General features: G+C 44.1%; 1 protein-coding gene across 2 annotated transcripts in view; it reads right to left on the bottom strand.

The window, feature by feature from the left end:
• FAM189A1 (family with sequence similarity 189 member A1) overlaps positions 1 to 23,070 on the bottom strand; it is a 466,288-nt gene that overhangs the window by 19,813 nt on the left and 423,405 nt on the right. For both annotated transcript variants that reach the window (XM_033190738.1, XM_033190739.1), the window contains exon 5: positions 8,503 to 8,610. In XM_033190738.1, coding sequence (XP_033046629.1) covers positions 8,503 to 8,610 — 108 coding nt within the window. The remainder of the gene's footprint in view (positions 1 to 8,502; positions 8,611 to 23,070) is intronic.

Here is a 23,070-nt window from a genome sequence, read left to right as displayed (position 1 = left end):
CGCCCAAGCTCCAGGCTCTGAAACCTCGCCTGCATGTTTACTGCCAGGTATAAAGCTCAACTCTGCACCCGGAGGTGGAGGGCGGAAAAGGGGCTCTGAACAGTCCCTTCTTTCCCAGGTGGTTCTGCTTGCTCTGATCTGTGACTGCCTTCTCTGATCCATGTGGTGACAAAAGGACACCTGTGTCTGGTGCCCAGCTGGGGCTCACGCACCTGACATGAGCATAACTAGTGCCTAGGGCTGTCCCGGCACAATAGGAGTGAGGATTTGACACCCTGCTGGAGAAAAGCCCCTGCTCAGTCTGCTCCGGGGAGAGGGGATCCGAACCCAGGTGTGTCCTGTCCTTCCGGGTGCATGTGGAAGTGATGGAGGATGAGAACTAAGGCTACCTGGCCTTGGGCAGCTTCCCAAAGCCCACTTAACACAGAGCCCGGAACATTTCAGTCTATCCACACAGCCCAGAGTCTGGGATCTGAGGGAGAGCGTGAAGAGGTCAACCTGCCTGGGACGGGGAGCAGACCTCAAGTCAGTTGTCTCTGGGCCCTGCCTGGGCACTGAGGGCCTACAGGATGTGAGCACATTTCTGACCCTGTGAGTCTCAGTCCCCTTCCCTGAGAAGCACCACTGCTCAGTCACAGACCCAGACAGCAGCGCTGTGTGGCTTAAAGGCAGGCTTGGATCATCAGTATGAGCTCGTCCAGCCCATGCCTCCATCTCCTGCCATCAGGAACAGGGAGGGGCAGGGCAGGCATCAGGGGTCTGTGGACAAGGGCTGGGGATTTCCAGGAACACTGTGGAGCTCTGAGCTGCCCGCTCCTCCAGGTTCCAGCCCAGTCTGCTCACCTCCCTTTATATTCAGTGGTTTCCTCCCCAGCACTCACTCTCCCTGCTCCCTCTACCAATGTCCTCGCCACATCCTGGCTCCTGAAGGGAGCATACACACCTCTGAGTTTTTCCAGAAAGACTCAGAATTACAGGGAAGGGACCTCTCCCTCTGCCTTCCTTAGACTTGGTAGAAACACCAGGCTTGTTACTACCAAAGTTTGCTGAATCAACTTCCTCCTGGACAACTCTGCAGATGACCTGGAGCTCCCGCTCTGTGCTCCAGACCCTGGGGAGAGCCCGCCCTGCGGCTCCCTGGTCCTGCCACCACTCCCAGGTAGGTTCCATGCCCACCCAGGGCTCCAGGGTGCCTTACTGCACAGGGTGAGGCCTGTGTTCATTATTACTGTGATTGCATAAGGAAAGAGGGATGCAGACAGGAAGAGCTGCTCGTTCTGTGAAAACTAAGTTGAATGCTTTGGAAAGACTCAATAAAGGAGGGCAGCCAAGCAGAAACCACTGCCAAGTCAAGTCCAGGCAAGGCAGGTCAATGAGCAGAGGAGAATCATAAAAATCTGGGGAAGGTCTATACTCCTGTCGCTTCCCCTGGCTGGCTCCACTTTAGAGGAACTGAATCTAAAAATCAACGATGGTGCCATTTCCATGAACTTTCTCCAAGAAATATGCCCAGACAGGCCAACAGACCCATAACCAAAGGGATGACCACGGCCCCAGATGAGATGACTGGTGGACAGATGCTCATTAGCATATTTAACATTCAAGAGAAACGACCGTGTGTCCACATCATTTTGATGATTGTCTGCATGAGCTGTTTAGATAAGCAGCTGCCCATTGTTCCTGGTCTGATAGATAAGTAGCACCTACTGTCCAGAGACAATCCTGTGGAGCCCAGGCCTCAAGGACCTCAAAGTCACTGTGGGCTCCCGGAGCGCCCTCTCCAGCAGGTGTAGCCAGGGCTGGGGTGAGGCGGAGAGAAGATACTGGGGAACCTGGCGATGCTGTGGCTCCCATGGGGTGGTGTGTCCCTGACCAGCCAGCACCGCTTACCAGCTCCATGGGGAAACCCACAGTTAGCACGCTATGGAAGGCACAGTGCCCCATCTGCTGTCTACAGGAGGTCAACTCTGTCGGGCGGACAGCGACCTAAATGACAATCATGAAAGATGAAGTTAACAAGCGCATGCCTAATGGAGATACATGTCATAGTAGATGATATTCCTGAGGCTGCAGCAGCTGGCAAGGAAGTAAGTGAAGAAGAAAACAATGTAACAGAAAAGTGGAAGAATGAGATAACATTTAAAAACAAACAAACAAAAAGATTACAGAACTTAAGTGATCAAAAATCTTTTCTGCTAAATGATGTCAATCAACCGCATTGTATCATCAGAATGTCTTTTCCCACGATTTCCACACATATTAGAATAGCTCGGTTTCATCAGTTCTGACAATAGGCAGGACGCTTTGCTTCTCATGGATACAAGCATGCATTATGTTAGTTCCGTCGGCAGTTAATGATCCCAAATTGCTGATCCACAGAAATAAGATGGCAGTTTCAGGTTCTTTGGAGGACTTGTTCTTGCTATTCCTAGATTCCCACCAGCACTGGACATGTAGCAAAGCCCATGAGATAACTGCTGACTGACTGAATGAATGAATGAGCGAGCAAAGAAGTGAATAGATCAGTAAACACAAAACTGGGACGCTTCCTGAAAAGCGGTTATGGCTGGAATTTTGATCAATTGTATAAGTTGTCAGAACATCAGTCACAGTAGAAATCACAGCCTGGGTCCTTCCCGCTAACATGGAGGAGCAGGGAGATGGGCTGGGGAAGTGGGGCTGGGACCCGCACAGTGGAGCAGAGTTGCCAGGCTGCAGGGCTGCCTCGGGGGCAAATTGGGAAGAGGTGCTCCTTCCTGTGGGAGGCCAGGGCATGACTGTCATCCCCTCAGCCCAGCACCCCTCTGTAGGGCACAGCACAACAGGGCACCAGAGAAGGGCCGTGGGGGCTGGAGCTGTGGCTGGAGGGGCTTCCCACAGGTTCTTTCTGAGAAAAGAAATGAGTGTCAGCTGATCGGGAAAGGGTGGGCGAACGGCTTACACACACGTGCCCGCAGTGAGCTTCCTCCCTAATGATGCTTCCTTCATAAAGTAGTGCTTCTCACTTTGAAGGTCGCAGATACAAATAAACACCGGAAATGAGGAGTTAGTACAACAAAAGCCACAACTGAATGCAAGAAATGAAAACCCGCTCAGAACAAAGAGGCCAACATAGGGAAGATAAAGAACACGGAAACAGCAGTGAGGAGTAGAGCTTCTATCAAGTTACATCTAAAGGGGTTGTGAAGACGTGATGGGATGCTGTGATTTAAGGGCTCAGGATGAGTGACATAGAAAGGACATCCCAAAGAGCTTACACTCTAACACATTTCACCTGGAACTACATGACTACATACAGGAAAACCCAGAAGCTGGCCACGGTGTGGGAGGAGGAGGGAAGTGACACACTCCAAAGAAATGAAAGGGTAAGAAGAAAGTCACGCTGAGGAAAGCACAAAACACCAATATACACAGATACCAAGAGGCGCCTTCTTCTCGGGGAATAGCGGTTGCCTGGTTATTGAACAAGAAAATTATTTAAAGTGGGGAGTTTCACACACACAGACACACGCAAACATAATACATACATCCTGAACCCATTTTAATTTCACTTAAATCCTGTATACATGGACAAATTCATAGAAAGACACAAATACCAAAACAGACTTCAGAAGAACAGAAAATATGACAAGAGATCGAAGCTTCACTGGTGAACTCTATCGAATAGTTAAAGAAGGGCCGTGCATGGTGGCTCATGCCTGTCATTCAAGCACGTGGGGTGCCGAAGGAGAGAGGGTCACTTGAGCCTACGAGTTCACGACCAGCCTGGGCATCATAGAGGGACCCTGTCTCTACAAAAAAATTAAAAAATTAGCCGGGCATGGTGATGTGTGTCTGCAGTGCGAGCTACTTGAGAGGCTGAAGTGGGAGGATTGCTCGAGCCCAGGAGGTAGAGGCTGCAGTGAACCATGATCGCACCTCCAGCCGGGGGGACAGAGTGAGATCTTGTCTCAGGAAAAACAAACAAACAAACAAACAAACAAACAAACAAACAAAACATTTAGCCGGACATGGTGGCTCCCACCTGTTATCCCTGCACTATGGGAGTCTGAGGCGGGTGGATCACCTAAGGTCAGGAGTCCAACACCAGCCTGCCCAACATGGTGAAACCCCATCTCTACTAAAAATACACACACACACACACACAAATTAGCTGGGTGTGGTGGCACGTGCTTGTAATCCCAGCTACTAAGGAGGATGAGGCAGGAGAATCACTTGAACGTGGGAGGTGGAGGATGCGGTGAGCCGAGACCAATCCACTGCACTCCAGTTTGGGTGACAGAGAGAGACTCCATCTCAAAAAAAAATTAATGAACAATTAATACCAATTCTTCAAAACAATCTTCCAAAAAACAGAAGAGGAAGAAACACTTCCAAACTCTTCTATTACTATAAAAAGGATTACATATCATGACCGAGTGGGATTTATCTCGCGAATACAAGGTTGGCTTAACATCAGAAAAATCAATCTGTATAATTCAACGTATTAATAGAACAGAGGACAAAAACCTCACGGGCGTCTCAACGGATGCAGAAAAAGCATTTGACAACATTCAACTTTCTTTGTTACAAAAAAGACCCCACAAACTAGGAATAGAAGGGAACTTCCTGAATCTGATCAACAGCACCTATGAAAAATCCACAGCTAACATACTGCTTAATGGTGAAAGACTGGATGCTTCCCCTAGATACAAGCCAAGAAAGCCCACTCTCACCGCTTCGATTCAACATCGTAATGGAGGTTCCAGCCAGGGCAATTAGGCAAGAAGACAAAAGACATCCAGAGTGAGGTAAACTGATTTCTATTTGCAGGTGACATGATTTTGCATACAGAAAGAATCCAGAGAAAAACCCAACAACAATAAAGCTCATAATGAGTTCAGCATGGTTTCAGGATATGAGATCAATATAAAAAATCATTTGTATTTCTATATATTAGCAATGAATAATCTGAAATTTTAATTAACATAGTCATTCCATTTATGACAGCATCAAGAAGAATAAGATACTCAGGAATAAATTTAACAAAAAAGCAAAACTTGTACACTGAAAACCACGAATATAACTGAAAGAAATTAAAGAACATCTAAATGAATGGAAGGGCACCTCATGTCCATAGGTTGGAGGACTTACTATTGTTAAGATGACAATACTCCTGAAACTGATCCACAGATTAACACAATCCTTATGTGTGTTAATGGGGAATTGTATGATAGGTGAATTGTATGTCAAGATAGCTGTTACCCGATCCCCCATCTCACAGATCCCTGATAAAAGAAAAAACTATTTATACAGTGTCCCTCTGCCACTGGATACTAAAATCAGTGGAGGGTGAAGTATTTTACATAAAATAGTGTCGTATTTGGACATAACTTACACACATCCTCCCTAGAATCATCTCTAGAATACTTCTAACACCTAATACTACATAAATACTATGGAAATAGTTGTTACACTGTATTTTTTTTTATATTTTTGTTGTTGTTTTATTTTTATAGTGTTTTTTTCTTGAATAGTGTCGATCCACGGTTGGCTCAACAGGGGCTGACTGTACATACATGGACTGACCTTTTTTTGCCTGAGTAAAGCCTCTTCTCAGAGTCAGTCTGCTGTGTGGAATGCCCTGTGGTCTTTCCTGCATAAGCTGCATCCACAAGACATGGATCTAACAACGCTTTTCTGTGTTTTTAAAGTGGGGCTAGAGCTGAAAGGCGCTTGTCAAGCAATGTGTATGTGGATTCCCTCTAGATTTTATTTTATTTTATTTTATTTTTGAGACAGAATCTTGCTCTGTCACCCAGGCTGGAGTGGAGTGGCACAATCTTGGCTCACTGCAACCTCTGCCTCCCAGGTTCAAGCCATTCTCCTGCCTCAGCCTCCTGGGTAGCTAGGATTACTGGCACCACCATGCCCAGCTAATTTTTGTATTTTTCGTAGAGATGGGGTTTCGCCATGTTGACCAGGCTGGTCTCGAACTCTTGACCTCAGGTGATCTGCCGGCCTCCAAGAGTGCTGGGATTACAGGCATGAGCCACCACGCCTGGCTCCTCTAGATTTTTATCAGCATTTATTGCAACCACCATAGTTGTCTCACTTGCATCTAAATGAACAGTAATATATTCAGCAGCACTCTTTCACCGAACCTTTCCAAAGAACTCAACTGTGTTGTACCAGAAACAATTATCTTTCTGCACTCATATTTCATGGCTTTACATAGTACTAGAATATGTAATTACAACAAATATCACTGGCATAAACTAGTTAGGAATAGCTACAACTGTCCCTTGGAAAGCTTATGGCCCAGCTTCTTGGAGCAGAAATGGTGCAGGGGTGAACTGCGGATGCTACGGGTAGGGAATGGTTTGCCCAGCCCGCCTGGCTCAAGCCTCCGGCCCACATGGCAAGAGCCAACCTCCATGTGGGCACCATGTTCCTTCAAATCCCATTCCCACAGATGAACGGACTCATCCCGTAAGCAGCTCTATGAGGACAGCAGGGCACACACTTCATCTTCTTTAGAGCCGAGGAAACGGGGTCCCACAGGCAGTGATGTGCCCAAGATCATGCCAGTCCCACAGGCACCATGGCCACCCACCACCAGCTCTCTTTTGCCTCCCCCATGACTCTGAAGCCCAGCAGCAGAGCCGGGGTCTCACCAGGAGAGCAGAGCCCTGGGCTCCCACGGCACCCGTCACAGAGCGGAAAGGATGTACTGGCAGGAAGCCTGGTATTTCTGCTTCCAAGCCAGGGGTGTGAGGCAAACTCACCCACAAAGTACTCAGTGAGGTAACAACAGGGCTTCTGACGGCAGCCGCTGTCGCCACTGCCTGCCTTTTCCTTGCACAGGACTTTCTGCTGGTAAAGAGCCTCAGCCACCGCGTCTGCAGACATTGCTGCGACATCCCAGTGACAGACTGATACTCCCTGCACGTTTCAAATCAAACAGTTCACATGTATTAGAGATCCCCAAGCCTCCCATTCATCCCACTTCACAGGTGAGGAAACTGAGGCACAGGTAGTTCAGTGACACACCCAGAGTCACCTGCCTCGAATGCAGAAGAGGTGGGACTCAGACCCTGGCGCTCCTGGCTTCAGATGCACGGCTCCACAGCTGTTCACGCCCCACCCATCGCAACTACAGCACGTCTCTGCACACTGCTGCTATAATCGTATATAAACAGAATTTACTTTATTCTTATTTAGTTGGCAATTTTTATTTTGACGCATAAAACCAGGAGATGCAAACTTTCAGCATTTACATGCCTTTAGTTCTGTAAGTTGGTCAAACTGATGTGATATTTACAGATCAATAGTAAAATCTGCTGAGGTGAGGAGAAACCCCTGGTACTTAACCTTTCCTTTACAGAACACGCTGGAGAAAATTGCCAACATGAGGCCCCGATGAACAAGGGCAGAAGTTCATGGTTACTGAATAACTGCTTAATTAGGTACCTTTCAGAAAACTGCAGCCTCCCAGAAAGGGCAGCCTGGCTGTGACAGCTGTGTGGATATACACCGGGAGGGAGAGACTCCCGTGGCATGCAATTAGGACCCATGAATTTTTAACGTCTTGGTAATGATGCTCTCTGGCCTTGTATCTTGATTAACTGATGTTGACTGCCACAGGGTGAATGACAAAGAAGAGAACATAAAAAGTCCCACTATAAGAACCAGCTGCCTTTTCTTGCATAAGATGCATAAAACATTGCGTGGGAAGCAGGGTAGGTCTCAAATGGGCAAATTGAGAGACAGAGAGAGACAGACAGACACACACATACACACATAGATATTCCTACCCTTACGATATTTTTTCATCCATTTCTCTTTGTTGTACTCAGTAGCATTCTGATCAGTAGGCTGTGTTCCATTCACATTGAAAACAGGAAGAGCCTTCACTATTTATGAGATGTGTATTTATAAATGTGTATTAATAACCCACATATTATAACATGTGTTAGTGAACCATGCTCCTGGCCTCCTTGCTGCCCCTGGGAGCGGCAGGTCTTCCTGTGTACGACCCTGGGCAAAGGGCCAAATGATGGCCAGTGACTGGCCGCTGGAGTATGAGCTCAGGGTTCATCAGCAAATCAAAAATGCACAGGTTAGCAATTTTCCAATTGGAAAAGAACTGATCTTCTAACACCCCTAAACTTCCTGGATTAAAAGAGAATTCTGAAGCCCAAGGAAGGCACCTTGCTTTGGAGGTGCTGGGTCCAGGGGATGTCCAGGGCTGCAGGAATTTCACGACGTGGACTCAAGGGCACATGCCAGGGGCCATCCTAGAGAACACGACAGTGGCAGAACCCTGTCAATATGGAGCTCCAACAACACCTAAAATAAATACATCAGCGGCGCCACATGTGCAGATGCTTGGTCTGCCAGAGGGCAACACAAGGCAAACGCCAGGTGCCATGGACTGTCAGGGGCCACTGCTGAAGCCAGAAGTGTCCACTTCTACACTGGTTTCAAACTGGGTAGAGGAGGAGGGGATCAGCCACTCACCATCTGCAGGACGTCAGAGGAGACCATCTGCATACAGCACATGGCTGTGGCCAATGCACACACGATGGTGGACAGGACGTTGAGGGCGCACACGCTGAAGAGGAGATCCTGCGAGGAAAGGGGCAGGAGAATGTCAGCCTCATCCCGAAATCCCAGATGGTAGAATCCTTAGACCTCCTGCCAGGGCCCAGAATGAGCCAGGTCGATTGCCATCCATTTCACAGAGGTTTTGTTTTGTGTGTGTCTGTGTTTTCTTATAATCAAAATTGGCCTTTCATAGAAACACATTTGTCTATTCCGTTACAATGATGATCAAAGTATTCATAATACTCAACAACATGTTTCACAATTTTGATAATTATTAGGTAGTCAGTAACATGTCTAAGAAAATCATAAGGTGGCCAACATTTAAGGAGGTGGGCAGTTTTTATCAATCACAGCCTATAACTCAAGTGAAACTTTTTATCTTGAGATAGTAGTATATTCACATGCAATTGTAAGAAATCCTACAGTGAGATCCGGGGTACCCTTTACTCGTTTTCCCTCAGTGGTAACATCTGGCAAATCTATAGTTCAATATCACAGCCAGATACTGACATTGGTGTAGTCAGGATGCAGAACAGTCCCATCACCACATGGGTCCCCCCATCGTGGGCCTTTTATAGACACACTCACCTCTCTTTCCCTGCTCCCCACTTAACCCCCAGTTCTGATCCCCTGTCAATCACTGGTCTGTTTTCCATTTTTTATAATTTTGTCATTTCAAGAATGTTGCATAAGTGGACTGCACAGCATGTAACCTTTCAGAACTGGCTTCTTCCGCTCAGCAGAATTCCCTTTAGACTCATCTCAGACTTCTAGACTTCAGGACTGTGAGAAGTGACTGTTGTTAGAGCCACCCAGGCTATGGTATTTTTGTAATAGCAGCCTGAACTGACTAAGACTCTATATGAAATATGAAAAGACAAGCTACAGTCTGGGGGAAAATATTTGCAAACCACCTATCTGACAAAGAACTAGTACCTAGAATACATAAAGAACTCTCATAACTCAACAGTACAAAAAAAAAAAAAGCAAACGTTGCAATTAGGAAATGGGCAAAAGACATGAACAGACACTTTACCAAAGAGGATCTCCAGACGGCAAATAAGCCCATGAAAAGATGTTCAACATCATTAGCATCAGGGAAATGCAAATTAAGACCTTTTATAAAGGGGTATCATTACGCACCTGTGAGAATAGCTAAAATACAAACAGTGACATTAAATGTTGGCAATCATGCAGAGAAACCCGATCGCTCATACACTGCTGGTGGGAATTAAAAATTGTTCAGCTACTCTGGAAGGCATTTTTGCAGTTTTTAAAATAAAACTAAACATACAATTACTATACAAATCAGCAGTTGTACTCTTGGACATTTATCTCGGAGAAACAAAAACTTATGTTCACACAAAAACCTATACACAAAGGTTCACAACCTTTGTTGTGAAGTGTTTTATTGATTTCCTTCCATTTTGTTACTTATTATTATTATTATTATTATTATTGCCTTGTAGTGCTAGCTAGAACGTTGAGTATTATAAATAAAAATATAAGATGACTAAGATAATGAAAGCAGACATCTCCATCTTGTGCTCTATCTTAGAGGGTAAACTTCATGGAGTTTTAACAGTCCAAGTGTAATATATCCTTCACCGAGAAGTCTACTCTCAAATCCATGCCAGAAACAGAAAAAAAAAAAGATTTAGAATGATAGTATGTCCTTCAATTAAATCTTTTCATATACAAGTGTACAAAATACTGTACACACTCAAAAACCTATCAAAAGCAAAAAGCTATAGATGAATCTTTCACCACAAAGGGATGGCATTAATCAGATTAGTATTAATTATCTAATCAAGGGGTTGGCAAGTCCTCAAGAGGAGACGGGGAATGCTGCCCTCACTGACATGCCCTGTGCATGCGCTAGGATGTGTGCACGCAGAGTCCAGCAGCATCCTCAGGGCTCGTTCATGTGTACATGAGCCCATGCATTCCAATCTGTAACATCTGCTGGACAGTTCCCTGTTCTAGAGGCATCGCTGTCCCATCCCCTTCCTCAGAATCTGCTCATCAGTTCTCAAGCCCACACTGTGAAACAGTAAAGAAGTGTGATTAGGATATTATGGAAGGTGGTTAACATACAGTATTTAAACACTTTCCCAAGTTTATAGAACCCTGTACACATGTGAAGACAGAAAAATGAGTCCTGAACTTAAGAAGCGTTAGGCAGAACCGGCCGGGCGCGGTGGCTCACGCCTGTAATCCCAGCACTTTCGGAGGCCGAGGCGGGTGGATCACAAGGTCAGGAGATCGAGACCATCCTGGCTAACACAGTGAAACCCTGTCTCTACTAAAAATACAAAAAATTAGCTGGGCGTGGTGGTGGGCACATGTAGTCCCAGCTATTCAGGAGGCTGAGGCAGGAGAATGGCGTGAGCCCGGGAGGCGGAGTTTGCAGTGAGCTGAGATCGCGACACTGCACTCCAGCCTGGGCAACAGAGGGAGACTCAATCTCAAAAAAAGAAAAACAAAACAAAACAAAAAAGAAGCATTAGGCAGAACCAAGGCAAGGCTCAGTCTAGGGCTAACTATTCACCACTTTGGAGGTAAGGCCTATCCGAGTCCCTGAATGATGCAGGAACAGGCGCTGTTCCTGTGTGAGCACCAGGCACTGTTACCACTAAACCTTTCAGGCAGTTCTTCTCCCAGACTCAGGTCGTTTCTCCATATGCAGGTGCTAACCAGCATCCAACTGACAACTCCAGGCAGACCCTCTGAAGACCCCCTTGGTTCTCTCCTGGTGCAGCTCTGCCCTCGCTGGTGCTCTGTCCTGAGAACTCTCATCTCCAGGCCTTGATCCCCCTCAGACTCTCAGCTCTTTAAGCCCACCTCAGGGAGTCTGCAGGGACCCTGCTGAGTTCCCTTTCCAGCACTGAACCTGGAAACTCTCTGAAGGCAGTAAGCCGGGGCAATCACAGGGCTCACCTCGTTTATTGCCCACCCCTCAGGGATCAGGGTCCTTGAATACCTGATAGTGTCTTCCTACACCGTGTCCATTTTGGGGGCTGTTTCAGGCATGAGGTTAAATCCAGTGTCCTGCTACTCCATCTGGGCCAGAGGCTCTCAGTGGCTTTTTTGTTTGCATTTTCTAAGTGTTTGTAGCAGGACTAGGCGGACTGCCTTAGGGATCCTGTGCATGTTACTATAGGCAGCTCCACTGCCCTCCCTGCTCCTGCAGCTGCTAGAGGTAGAGCAGGATGGGGGCTTAGTTGTGGCAAACAGGAGGCACAGGTGGGGCTGGAGGGAGGCTGAGGAGCCTGGATTGTATTTTGCAGGTGATGGAATGCCACCAAAGATGTGTGATGCTGGGAAAGGGGTCATACAACCTGTTTTTTGTTGTTGTTGTTGGTGGTGGTGGTGGTTTTTTTTGAGATGGAGTCTCGCTCTGTCACCCAGGCTGGAGTGCAGTGGCGTGATCTTGGCTCACTGGTAGTGCCCACCACCATGCCTGGCTAATTGTTTTTGTATTTGTATTTTAGTAGAGACGGGGTTTCACCATGTTGGCCAGGCTGGTCTCGAACTCCTGACCTCAAGTGATCCACCCGCCTCGGCCTCCCAAAGTGCTGGGATTACAGGTGCAAGCCACTGTGCCCGGCCCATGCAACCTGTTTTCACAATTGATTGAGAAAGATACCTTTGTAGGAAGGGCCTAGCACAGAACTAGAGATGGAGTAAACATCAGCTGAGATGAGAGACTGGACACAGGGCAGTGACCTGTGAGGAGGTACTGGAGAGGAGTCAAGCAGAGACCAGGAGGAGGCACACAGATGCCGGTCTGAGGGAGACTCTGAAGTTGAGAACAAAAGGGCATGGCTGTTTACTAGGGTAGGGGAGTCCAGGATGAGGGTGCAGATATAGTAGAAAGATGATTCTGGTGAGTGGAAACGTGAGATGCCTGTGCATGGGCGAGGGACTGTGGGAGAGAAGCAGTCTTAAAGAACATCTCAACAGGCTGGGCACAGTGGCTCATGCCTGTAATCCCAGCACTTTAGGAGGCTGAGGCAGGAGGATCACTTGAGGTCAAGAGTTCGAGACCAGCCTGACCAATATGGTGAAACCCCGTCTCCACTAAAAATAAAAAAATTTAGCCGGGAGTGATGGCGCATGCCTGTAATCCCGGCTACTCAGGAGGCTGAGGCAGGAGAATTGGTTGAACCTGGGAGGTGGAGTTGCAGTGAACCAAGATCATGCCACTGTACTCCAGCCTGGCTGACAAAGTGAGACTCTGTCTGGAAGAAGGAAAAAAGAAAAAAAAAGAAAAAAAAAAACACACACACACTTGAAGTGGTCTGGGACATGTGGAGGCTGAGTTAGCAGTGGTCCTGACCCACTGAGATGTTAGCGAGTGGTTGGAAATTTGGGTCTGGGGCTGAGGATGGAGATCAGAACTGGAGGTGTGGACCAGGAGTCATCCCTACAGAGTTCAAATGCGCCTTCACCTTGCAGATGTCCTTGATGTATCTGCGGGCCCCTGTGTGTCCTCATTCCCCTCTCCAGATCCATCAGACTTCAGGGGCCTGGAGGCCTCCGCAGGCTCCCTCCAGAAGAGGGCATTTATTTGATGAAATTACCATTCTCACCTTAAAGATACACCTCAGCATAGTTTTCCTCTAAGTGACATGAATTTTGTGCTGGATTCTAGATAACGGACAGATTTATCCGTGTGCACAGTAGCTGGCTGGGTGCCTTTTCTCTCCTGTGAGGAAGAGCTTCTAAAACGTCTTAAGGCTCAGCCAGAAGCTTTAGCACATTTTTGAGCAGGAAGTTGGACTCACTGTAGTCCTAAAACAATCCTGCTGGTGAATGACGTCATAATTAGAACTCTTTAAGTATATATTTTATGTATCTCAGGAGGGCAATTCAAAGTTATAACTAAAATAGCGACATCTTTTTTTTTTTTTTTGAGATGGAGTCTCGCTCTGTCGCCCAGGCTGGAGTGTGGTGGCATGATCTCGGCTCACTGCAACTTCCACCTCTTGGGTTCAAGTGATTCTCCTGCCTCAGCTTCCCGAGTAGCTGAGATTACAGGCATATGTCACCACGCCCAGCTAATTTTTGTATTTTTAGAAGAGATGAGGGTTCACCATGTTGGCCAGGGTGGTCTCGAACTCCTGACCTCAGGCGATCCACTCGCCTTGGGCTCCCAAAGTGCTGGGATTATAGGTATGAGCCACCGCTCCCGGCCAATAGTGACATCTCTTAATGTACCATTGCTAAAATATAAACAATACCTTTACTTTGTCCTCAGTCTAGAAATTTCAACTTTATTGACCACACAGTCCACTGTTATTTAAATGAATGCCCTTCTAAAATATTAATTTTGCATATGCTACCAAATGAAACTACTCACAGAAACACCAACTCTGACCTTCGTTTGCATAGGCATCATGAGGCAGTCCTGCTTCATGTCTCATGAAAGGTATTCATTTGAAACACGTGCCAGAAAGACTTTTCCCCCCAGCTGTTTCAATGCTTGCTGTTTTTCTAAGTAACTGCAAACCACCTGGTATTGTGTTTGTGTGTTTCTTCAGAATTCTTTTTTGGCTTAAATAATGCCTTTATCTCTGTTTTTTTTGTTTTTTGTTTTTTTGTTTTGTTTTGTTTTGTTTTGAGATGGAGTCTCACTCTGTCACCCAGGCTGGTGTGCAGTGGTGTGATCTTGGCTCACTGCAACTTCTGCCTCCCAGGTTCAAGCGATTCTCCTGCCTCAGCCTCCCGACTAGCCGGACTACAGACACATGCCACCACTCCTGTCTAATTTTTGTATTTTTTTTTAGTAGAGATGGGGTTTCACCGTGTTGGCCAGGCTATCTTTGCTTTTTGAAAGTTTTATCAGAGTCCGTTACAGACACTGACATCCACATTCTATAAAATCCCTTTACAAGGTGATTCAAAATGGCAGATATGTAAAGCAGGCAGGTCTTTCATGGCTGGTATTGAGTTTTGCTGCTGGACATTCTGATGTTATTAGCATTTTGATGTTATTAATGCTAATAAAGTTAAGGAAGTTATGTATATAATGAATGATGTATAGAACAAACACAAGAGGAAAAAATGTTTTAGATACTTAGGCAAAGCTACAAGCGATAAATTATTTCGAAAATCTCTCCAGTTCAAGTAAATTATGGATATTAATAATACGATTAACAGAGAACGGTGACAGCAATGACAATTTATATATGCCTACATGTTAAGAACATTAAGAGTTCAGGACATCCAGCCAGTCGTGGTGGCTCCCGCCTGTAATCCCAACACTTTGGGAGGCTAAGGGCAAATCACCTGAGGTCAGGAGTTCGAGACCAGTCTGGCCAACATGATGAAACCCCGTCTCTACTAAAAATACAAAAATTAGGTAGGTGTGGTGGCAGGCACCTGTAATCCCAGCTACTCAGGAGGCTAAGGCAGGAGAATTGCTTGAACCTGGGAGGCAGAGGTTGCAGTGAGCTGAGATCACAACACCACACTCCAGCCTGGGCGACAGAGTGAGACTCTTGCCTCAGGAAAAAAAAAAAAAAAAAATTTCAGGACATTGATACTTTTGCTTGCTGGACAAAATGAGGACAAACTGTCCTACACCTATTTCTGCTAGTTCATTCAGTAGTTTCTTTCCTATGTCTTCTCTCTTCGAACAAAGAAAGAGGTCCCATGGGAACCCATTATCAGTCAAGATATAATGACAGAAGGTATGATGATAAGGAGAGTTCCACAGCATAAAACAAAAGTGATGAGGAAATATCCAGCAATAGCTGTGTACATGCTAATACTTATAAGGGATGGGGGTTGGGCTTTATCTGAATTATTCTCTTAAATGCCTACACCATTTATTCTTTATGGCCTTGTGATGGTAGACACTGGTCACGGACCTGACGCTCCTCACAGATCTATGTTGGGAGAGGTAGTCTGCCATGGGATCTGAGCATGCCCTCAAGTTCCTGCTAGGTGTGCCAAGAATGTAAGACCTTGACTGCTCTTTGTAGACCCATTTCCCAGGGCTATGTTTGCACCCAGAAACCTTGAGGAAGGAGGTAACGTCTTCCCTAGACAAAGTGTAGGTTCAGTACAAAGGCAGGGATTCCCCAAGCTCAGTGTTCACCACACATGTGCAGGCATCCATGGTGGGCCCTTAGCATCACCTGAGACCCCAGGGCATGGGGAACTGACACACACCAGCCTAGAGCTCTGGCTACTGCTTTTGCCATGAGTAATAAAGTCCCTTGTCTCTGAACCAGGAATCTCATGTCTTTTTGCCAGGAAAGTAACAGTAAACAGTAACAGACTAGTTTGTTAGCTTGAAAGTAGGTTAAAAGTTCAGACCCTGCAGTTCCTGGCAGTTTATTTCCATCTCCATCTTGTGAGAATATCAAGAGCAGAGATCAAGTCTTTTGCTACTCTGTATAGTAGAATATCTCATTCAAAATAGGTGGCTGCTAAATATTTGAAATTTTACAGGCTATCTCATTGTTCTCTTCTGAATTGTAAATTCAGACTTGAAGGAAATTATATGCATAATTTCCAAGTTTCTAACCACACACAGAAAATTCACCCTCACCTTTAAATAAAGTAATGCAGCACCCATAGGATCATGGTGGATGGGAGGCAGGACTAGATTGCAGCTCTGGACACAGCAATGTGCAAGGCTTGCATTGTGAATTTCAGCTCCAGATCGACTGCAAGAACAAACCAGCAACCCTGAGAGGACCTACAGACCTCTGAAGGAACACCCGCCCAAGGAGAGTCTGAGCTCAGATACACCTGGCCCCACCCCCACCTGATGGTCCTTCCCTACCCACTCTGGTAGCAGAAGACAAAGGACAGATAATCTTGGGAGTTCTACATCTCAGCCCACCGCAGGTCCCTCTCCAAACTACTACAGCTGACGCTTTCTGGAAAGCACCACCTCCCAGCAGGAGGCCAACCAGCACAAAAATAGAGCATTAAATCACCAAAGCTAAGAACCCTCACAAAGCCCACTGCACACCCCCCACCACCTCCACTGGAACAGGTGCTGGTATCCACGGCTGAGAGACCCATAGACAGTTCACATCACAGGACTCTGTGCAGACAACCCCCAGAACCAGCCCGGAGCTGGGTAGACTTGCTGAGTGGCCAGACCCAGAAGAGAGGCAGCAATCACTGCAGTTCGGCTCACAGGAAGCCACATCCATAGGAAAATGGGGAGATTACTACATGAAGGAACTCCAAAAGGAATCTTCAAAACCACGCTGATACATGGAAATTAAATAACCTGCTCCTGAATGAGCATTGGGTCAAAAATGAAATCAAGAGAGAAATTAAAAAATTCTTTGACCTGAACAACAATAATGACACAACCTACCAAAACCTCTGGGATAAAAGCAGAGGTGGTTCCAAGAGGAAAGTTCACAGCCCTAAATGCCTATATCAAAAAGACTGAAAGGGCACACACTGACATTCTAAGGTCACACCTCAAGGAACTAGAGAAATGAGGAAAACCAAACCAAGCAGAAGAAAGGAAATCACCAAGATCAGAGCAGAACTAAATGAAATTGAAACAAACAAACAAACAAAATACAAAAGATAAATGAAACAAAAAGATGGTTTTTTAAAAGATAAGTAAAATTTATAGACCATTAGTAAGATTAACCAAGAAAAGAAGAGAGAAAATCCAAATAACCTATTAAGAAATGAAACAGGAGATATTACAGTTGACACCACTGAAATACAAAAGATCATTCAAGGCTACTATGAACACCTTTACAACATAAACTAGAAAACCTAGAAGAGTTAGATAAATTCTGGAAAAATATAACCCTCCTAGCTTAAATCAGGAAGAATTAGATACCCTGAACAGATCAATAACAAGCAGCAAGATTGAAATGGTAATTACAAAATTACCAACAAAAAAAAGTACAGGACCAGACAGGTTCACAGCAGAACTTTACCAGATATTCTAAGAAGAATCCTTTTGACAATATTCCACAAGATAGAGAAGAAGGAACCCTCTCTAATTTATTCTATGAAGCCAGCATCACCCTAATACCAAAACCAGGAAAGGACCTAACCAAAAAATAAAACTACAGACCGATATCCTTGATGAGCACAGATGCTAAGATCCATAACAAAATATTAGCTAACTGAATCCAACAACTTATCAAAAAGACAATACACCATGATCAAGTGAGTTTCATACCAGGAATGCAGGGATGGTTTAACATATGCAAGTCAATAAATGTGACATACCACATAAACATAATTAAAAACAAAATCATCTCAATAGATGCAGAAAAAGCATTTGACAAAATCCAGCATTGCTTTATGATTACGACTCTCAGCAAAATTGGCATACAAGGGACATACCTCGATGTAATAAAAGCCATCTATGATAAAACCACAAGGCAACATAATACTGAATGGGGAAAAGTTGAAAGCATTCCCTCTGAGAACTGAAACAAGACAAGGAAGCCCACTCTCAACACTCCTCTTCAACATACTACTGGAAGTCCTAGCCACAGCAATCAGACAAGAGAAAGAAAGAAAGGGCATCCAAGTTGGGAAAGAGGAAGTCAAACTGTCACTGTTTGCTGACGATATGATCATTTACCTTGAAAACCCTGAAGACTCCTCCAGAAATCTTCTATAGCTGATAAAAGAATTCAGCAAAATTTCCAGATGCAAGATGAATGTACACAAGTCAGCAGCTCTTCTATACACCAAGAGTGACCAAGCAGAGAATCAAGAACTCAACCCTCTTTACAATAGCTGCAAAAAAATAAAATACTTGGGGATATACCTAACCAAGGAGCCAAAAGACATCTACAAGGAAAACTACAAAACACTGCTGAAAGTATTCATAAACAACACAAATAAATTGAAACACATCCCATGCTCGTGGATGGGTAGAATCAATATCGTGAAAATGACCATACTAGCAAAAGCAATCTACAAATGCACTGCAATCCCCATCAAAATACCACCATCATTCTTCACAGAATTAGAAAAAACAATTCTAAAATTCATATGGAACCAAAAAAGAGCCCACATAGCCAAAGCAAGACTAAGTGAAAAGAATAAATCTGGAGGCATCACGCTACCTGATTTCAAACTATACTATAAAGCCAAAGTTGCCAAAACAGCATGGTACTAGTATAAAAACAGGCACATAGACCCATGGAACAGAATAGAGAACCCAGAAATAAATCCAAATACGTAAAGCCAACTGATCTTCGACAAAGCAAAAAAAAAAAAAAAAAAAAAAACATAAAGTGGAAAAGGACACCCTTTTCAACAAATGGTGCTGGGATAATTGGCTAGCCACATGAAGGAGAATGAAACTGGATCCACATCTGTCACCTTATATAAAAATCAACTCAAGATGGATTAAAAGACTTAAATCTAAGACCTGAGGCTATAAAAATTCTAGAAGATAACATTGGAAAAACCCTTCTAGACATTGGCTTAGGCAACGGCTTCATGACCAAGAACCCAAAAGCAAATACAATAAAAACAAAGATCAATAGCTGGGATTGAATTAAACTAAAGAGCTTCTGTGGGGCAAAAGAAACAGTCAGTGGAGTAAACAGACAACTCACAGAGTGACAGAAAATCTTCACAATCTATACATCTGACAAAGGACTAATATCCAGAATCTACAACAAACTCAAACAAATCAATAAGAAAAAAACAAAGAATCTCATCAAAAAGTGGGCTGACATAAACAGACAATTCTCAAAAGAAGATGTACAAATGGCCAACAAACATATGAAAAAATGCTCAACATCTCTAATGATCAGGGAAATGCACATCAAAACTTCAATGTGATACCACCTCACTCCTGCAACAATGGCCATAATCAAAAAAATCAAAAAAATAGTAGCTGTTGCTGTGGATGCTGTGATCAGGGAACACTTCTACACTGCTGGTGGGAATGTAAACTAGCACAGCCACTATGGGAAATAGTGTGGAGATTCCTTAAAGAACTAAAAGTAGAGCTACTATTTGATCCAGTAATCCCACTACTGGCTATCTACCCAGAGGAAAAAGAACTCATTATATGAGAAAGATACTTGCACACGTTTGTTTACAGCAGCAGAATTCACACTTGCAAAATTGTGGAACCAACCCAAACGCCCATCAATCAACGAGTGGATAAAGGACCCGTGGTATATATATATGATGGAATACTACTCAGCCATCAAAAGGAATAAAGTAACAGCATTTGCAGTGACCTGGATAAGACTGGGAGACTCTTATTCTAAGTGAAGTAACTCAGGAATGGAAAACCAAACATCATATGTTCTCACTGATATGTGGGAGCTAAGCTATGAGGATGCAAAGGCATAAGAATGATACAACGTGGGGAATAAGAATGATACAAAGGCCTAAGAATGAAACAATGGGGAGAATAGTGGGAGGCGGGAGAGGGATAAAAGACTACAAATAGGGTGCAGTGTATACTGCTTGGGTGGCGAGTGCACCAAAATCTCACAAAACACCACTAGAGAACTCACTCATGTAACCAAACATCACCTGTACCCCAGTAACTTATGGAAAAAAAGAATTTAAAAAAACCTAGTACACACAGTTACAAGCCCTAAATAAATAAAGTAATGCGGTGCAAGACTCTGTACAAAGACTCTCGGTAGCACAATCAGCGTGTGTGTGTAAAATCTGTAATTTAAATTTTCCATGAAATTTCTAGAGTGACGAGATACTTCCTGGAGCAGATCTAGGACCATTTAATTTGTCTCTGTAGAAAGCAGTTATAGTCTACAGAGGTCTTTGTGGCTGGCTTAAATACTGATCCTACAAAAGGAGCTAAAATTAGGCTATGGAGAAGGAAAGTGATTCATAGAGAAATCTGTGTGAGCTACAATTTCAAGAGGCAAACATCCATTTACAATCCCTAAAAAGGCTGATGGATTTTGGCCTTGCTTTGGCCACGCAGGCACCACCAGTAACACAAGCGCTGCTCCAACAGGGCAGGATTGCTCCCCACATGGTGCCTGCCGTTTGCTCAATGGCACTTTTAACTCTGGGCAAGGACCCAGGAGGGAGTTCACACTCTCTGCAAGGGTTCAGAACTGCACCCTATTCGGTAGTTGAAAACCTGGCTTTTGTCATCTGAAACAATAGCTTTTACCCTTTAGTGGATGGCTGTAAATTGCCTACATGATCATCTGTATAAATAATCATAGACTAATTATCTTACAGTTTTATGAAGTTTTAAGAAGAAAACTATTTGCCATTTTTCTGATATTCAAGGCAAAGTAATGAGGCAAAAAATGTTTCTCTGTGTATATACAAGATAGATTATATACATATATGCATATATACATACAGAAATCTTTCCTATAAATTCTGGATTTCTGAAAACTCACTGTGATCCTAATGAGCCTCTAGCTTTAAAACAATGTTGAACAAAATACCACTTTTAAATATTTGGCTTTACCCTAAATTTATGGGAATGAAAACAACAAGCATTGTCAAGAACATTTTGGGGAAAAAAAGGTTTTGCACACATCAAAATGTACCCTAAATCTACAATAATAGTATAGGGTGGCATCAGTAAAGGGACAGAATAGAGAGTCCAGCTTGAGATCCTGTTACAATAAAACAAGCACACCGTATTACTTGTGTTGGGATAATTGGCTGTCTTTAAAAAACAAATAAGGCAGATCTAGATGTAAAAAGAAGAGAGGAGAATTCTTCCTCGTGAACCTAGATGCAAAAGTCCTAAATAAAATATTGACAAACCAAATATAGCAGCATTTTAAAAAACATTATGACCAAATGTGGTTTATTCCTATATTACAAGGATGTTTTAACATAATGTAATTTATTAATGGAATTCACTACATTAAATGAGAAAAACTATATGACAATCTCACTAGATGCAAAATAGCAATGGTATTTCAACACTAGTGTAAAAGCCTCTAATAAACTTGAAATAGACAGCAGCTCCCTTAACTCAAGGAACCCTACAGCAAACATCTGGAAGGAGATGGGGATTGCTGCCAATATCACTTCTATTCTACACACAAGTCCCAGTCATTGTAAGAAGACAGGCAAAAGAAATACACTGTGTTCAAACTGGGAAGGAAGAAAAACTGTCCAAGATGATACAATTATTCATACAGAAAACGCAATAACATTTCCAAATATTTAGAACTAAATATAATAGTTGTGCAATGTTGCTGCATATAAAATCAATACGCAAAATCCATTCACTACCAACAAACAGCAAGTATAAATTTTTTACAGATATGATTTACAATAGTGAAAAATGTAAAGTAGCCAAGAATAAATACAGAAAAAGATGGAAAAATGTGTTGAGAACAAATAAATAATGAGACACTGTAGTCATGAATAGGAAGATTCAATACTATAAATACGTTAATTCTTTCCAAATCAACTTATAAATCCAATGGAATTCCAACAAAGACCACAACAAGACTTTGTGCGTATGTGTGAGTATGTATGTGTGCATAGTCGGTGACAGGATAATGTTAAATTCCTCATTTCCCTTCTCTCTCCCCTCCTCCCTGCCGCCCGCTGCCCCACACCATGTGAGGACACAGTGAGAAGGCTTCCCTTTGTAAAACAGGAAGAGGGCTTTGATCTCAGACTTGTAGCCTCCTGACTGTGAGAAATAAATGTCTGCTGTTTACACCACCCCATCTAAAGCTTTCTGTTACAGCAACCTGTCTTAGTCTATTTTCTGCTGCTGTAACAGAATAACAGACTGGGTAATTGACAAAGAATATAAGTTTATTTGGCCCACAGTTCTGGAGGCTGGGAAGTGCTAGAGCATGGGGCCAGCATCTGGTGGGGGTCCTCCCGTGGTGGAAGGTGACGGGCAGAAAGTGGAAGTGAGTGTGTGCGACAGAGAGAGAGGCACCAGAGGCCAGACTCCCTTTATAACAACCCACTCTCACCATAACTAACCTCTCCCATGATAATGACAATCCATACATGAGTGCTCCACCCTCATGACCCAATCACCTATTATTAAACTTGACCTCAAACACTGACTGTGGCATTGAGGATTATGTTTCTAACAGATGAACTTTTGGGGTACTACTCAAACCACAGCACAGCCTGAACTGATTAAGAGAGTGGGTTCTTCTATCCTCTATCATTAAAGCATCCAAAACACCATTAGTCCTCTGATTGCAGGTCCAGCTGTCCTGAGCAGTTCAACATTTCATATTTCGAGGAATGCAGGTTCAGCCATAAATAACTCCTGTGACAAAGCCACCGTCACTCACATCCTGGACACTCTACTGTCTGTTCAGCCCTGTGCATTCCAGGATGTAACATGCAAGATGATCCCAAGCCAGGCACAGCTGCAGTGTCTGCTGTGGGATCCTGTCTCCCTCCTCCCCCCAGCAAGAAAACCAAAGAAGGTTGTTTTTTTAAGGTATTGTTTTTTTCCTTCAAGTTTCTAATTTTGGCACAATGAAAACATTGTATTTATACTAGCAATAC

This window comes from Trachypithecus francoisi, unplaced genomic scaffold (assembly GCF_009764315.1).
Source record: "Trachypithecus francoisi isolate TF-2019V2 unplaced genomic scaffold, Tfra_2.0 Lachesis_group3, whole genome shotgun sequence".
NCBI classification, from domain to species: domain Eukaryota; kingdom Metazoa; phylum Chordata; class Mammalia; order Primates; family Cercopithecidae; genus Trachypithecus; species Trachypithecus francoisi.
This window is presented reverse-complemented; position numbering and strand designations above follow the sequence as displayed.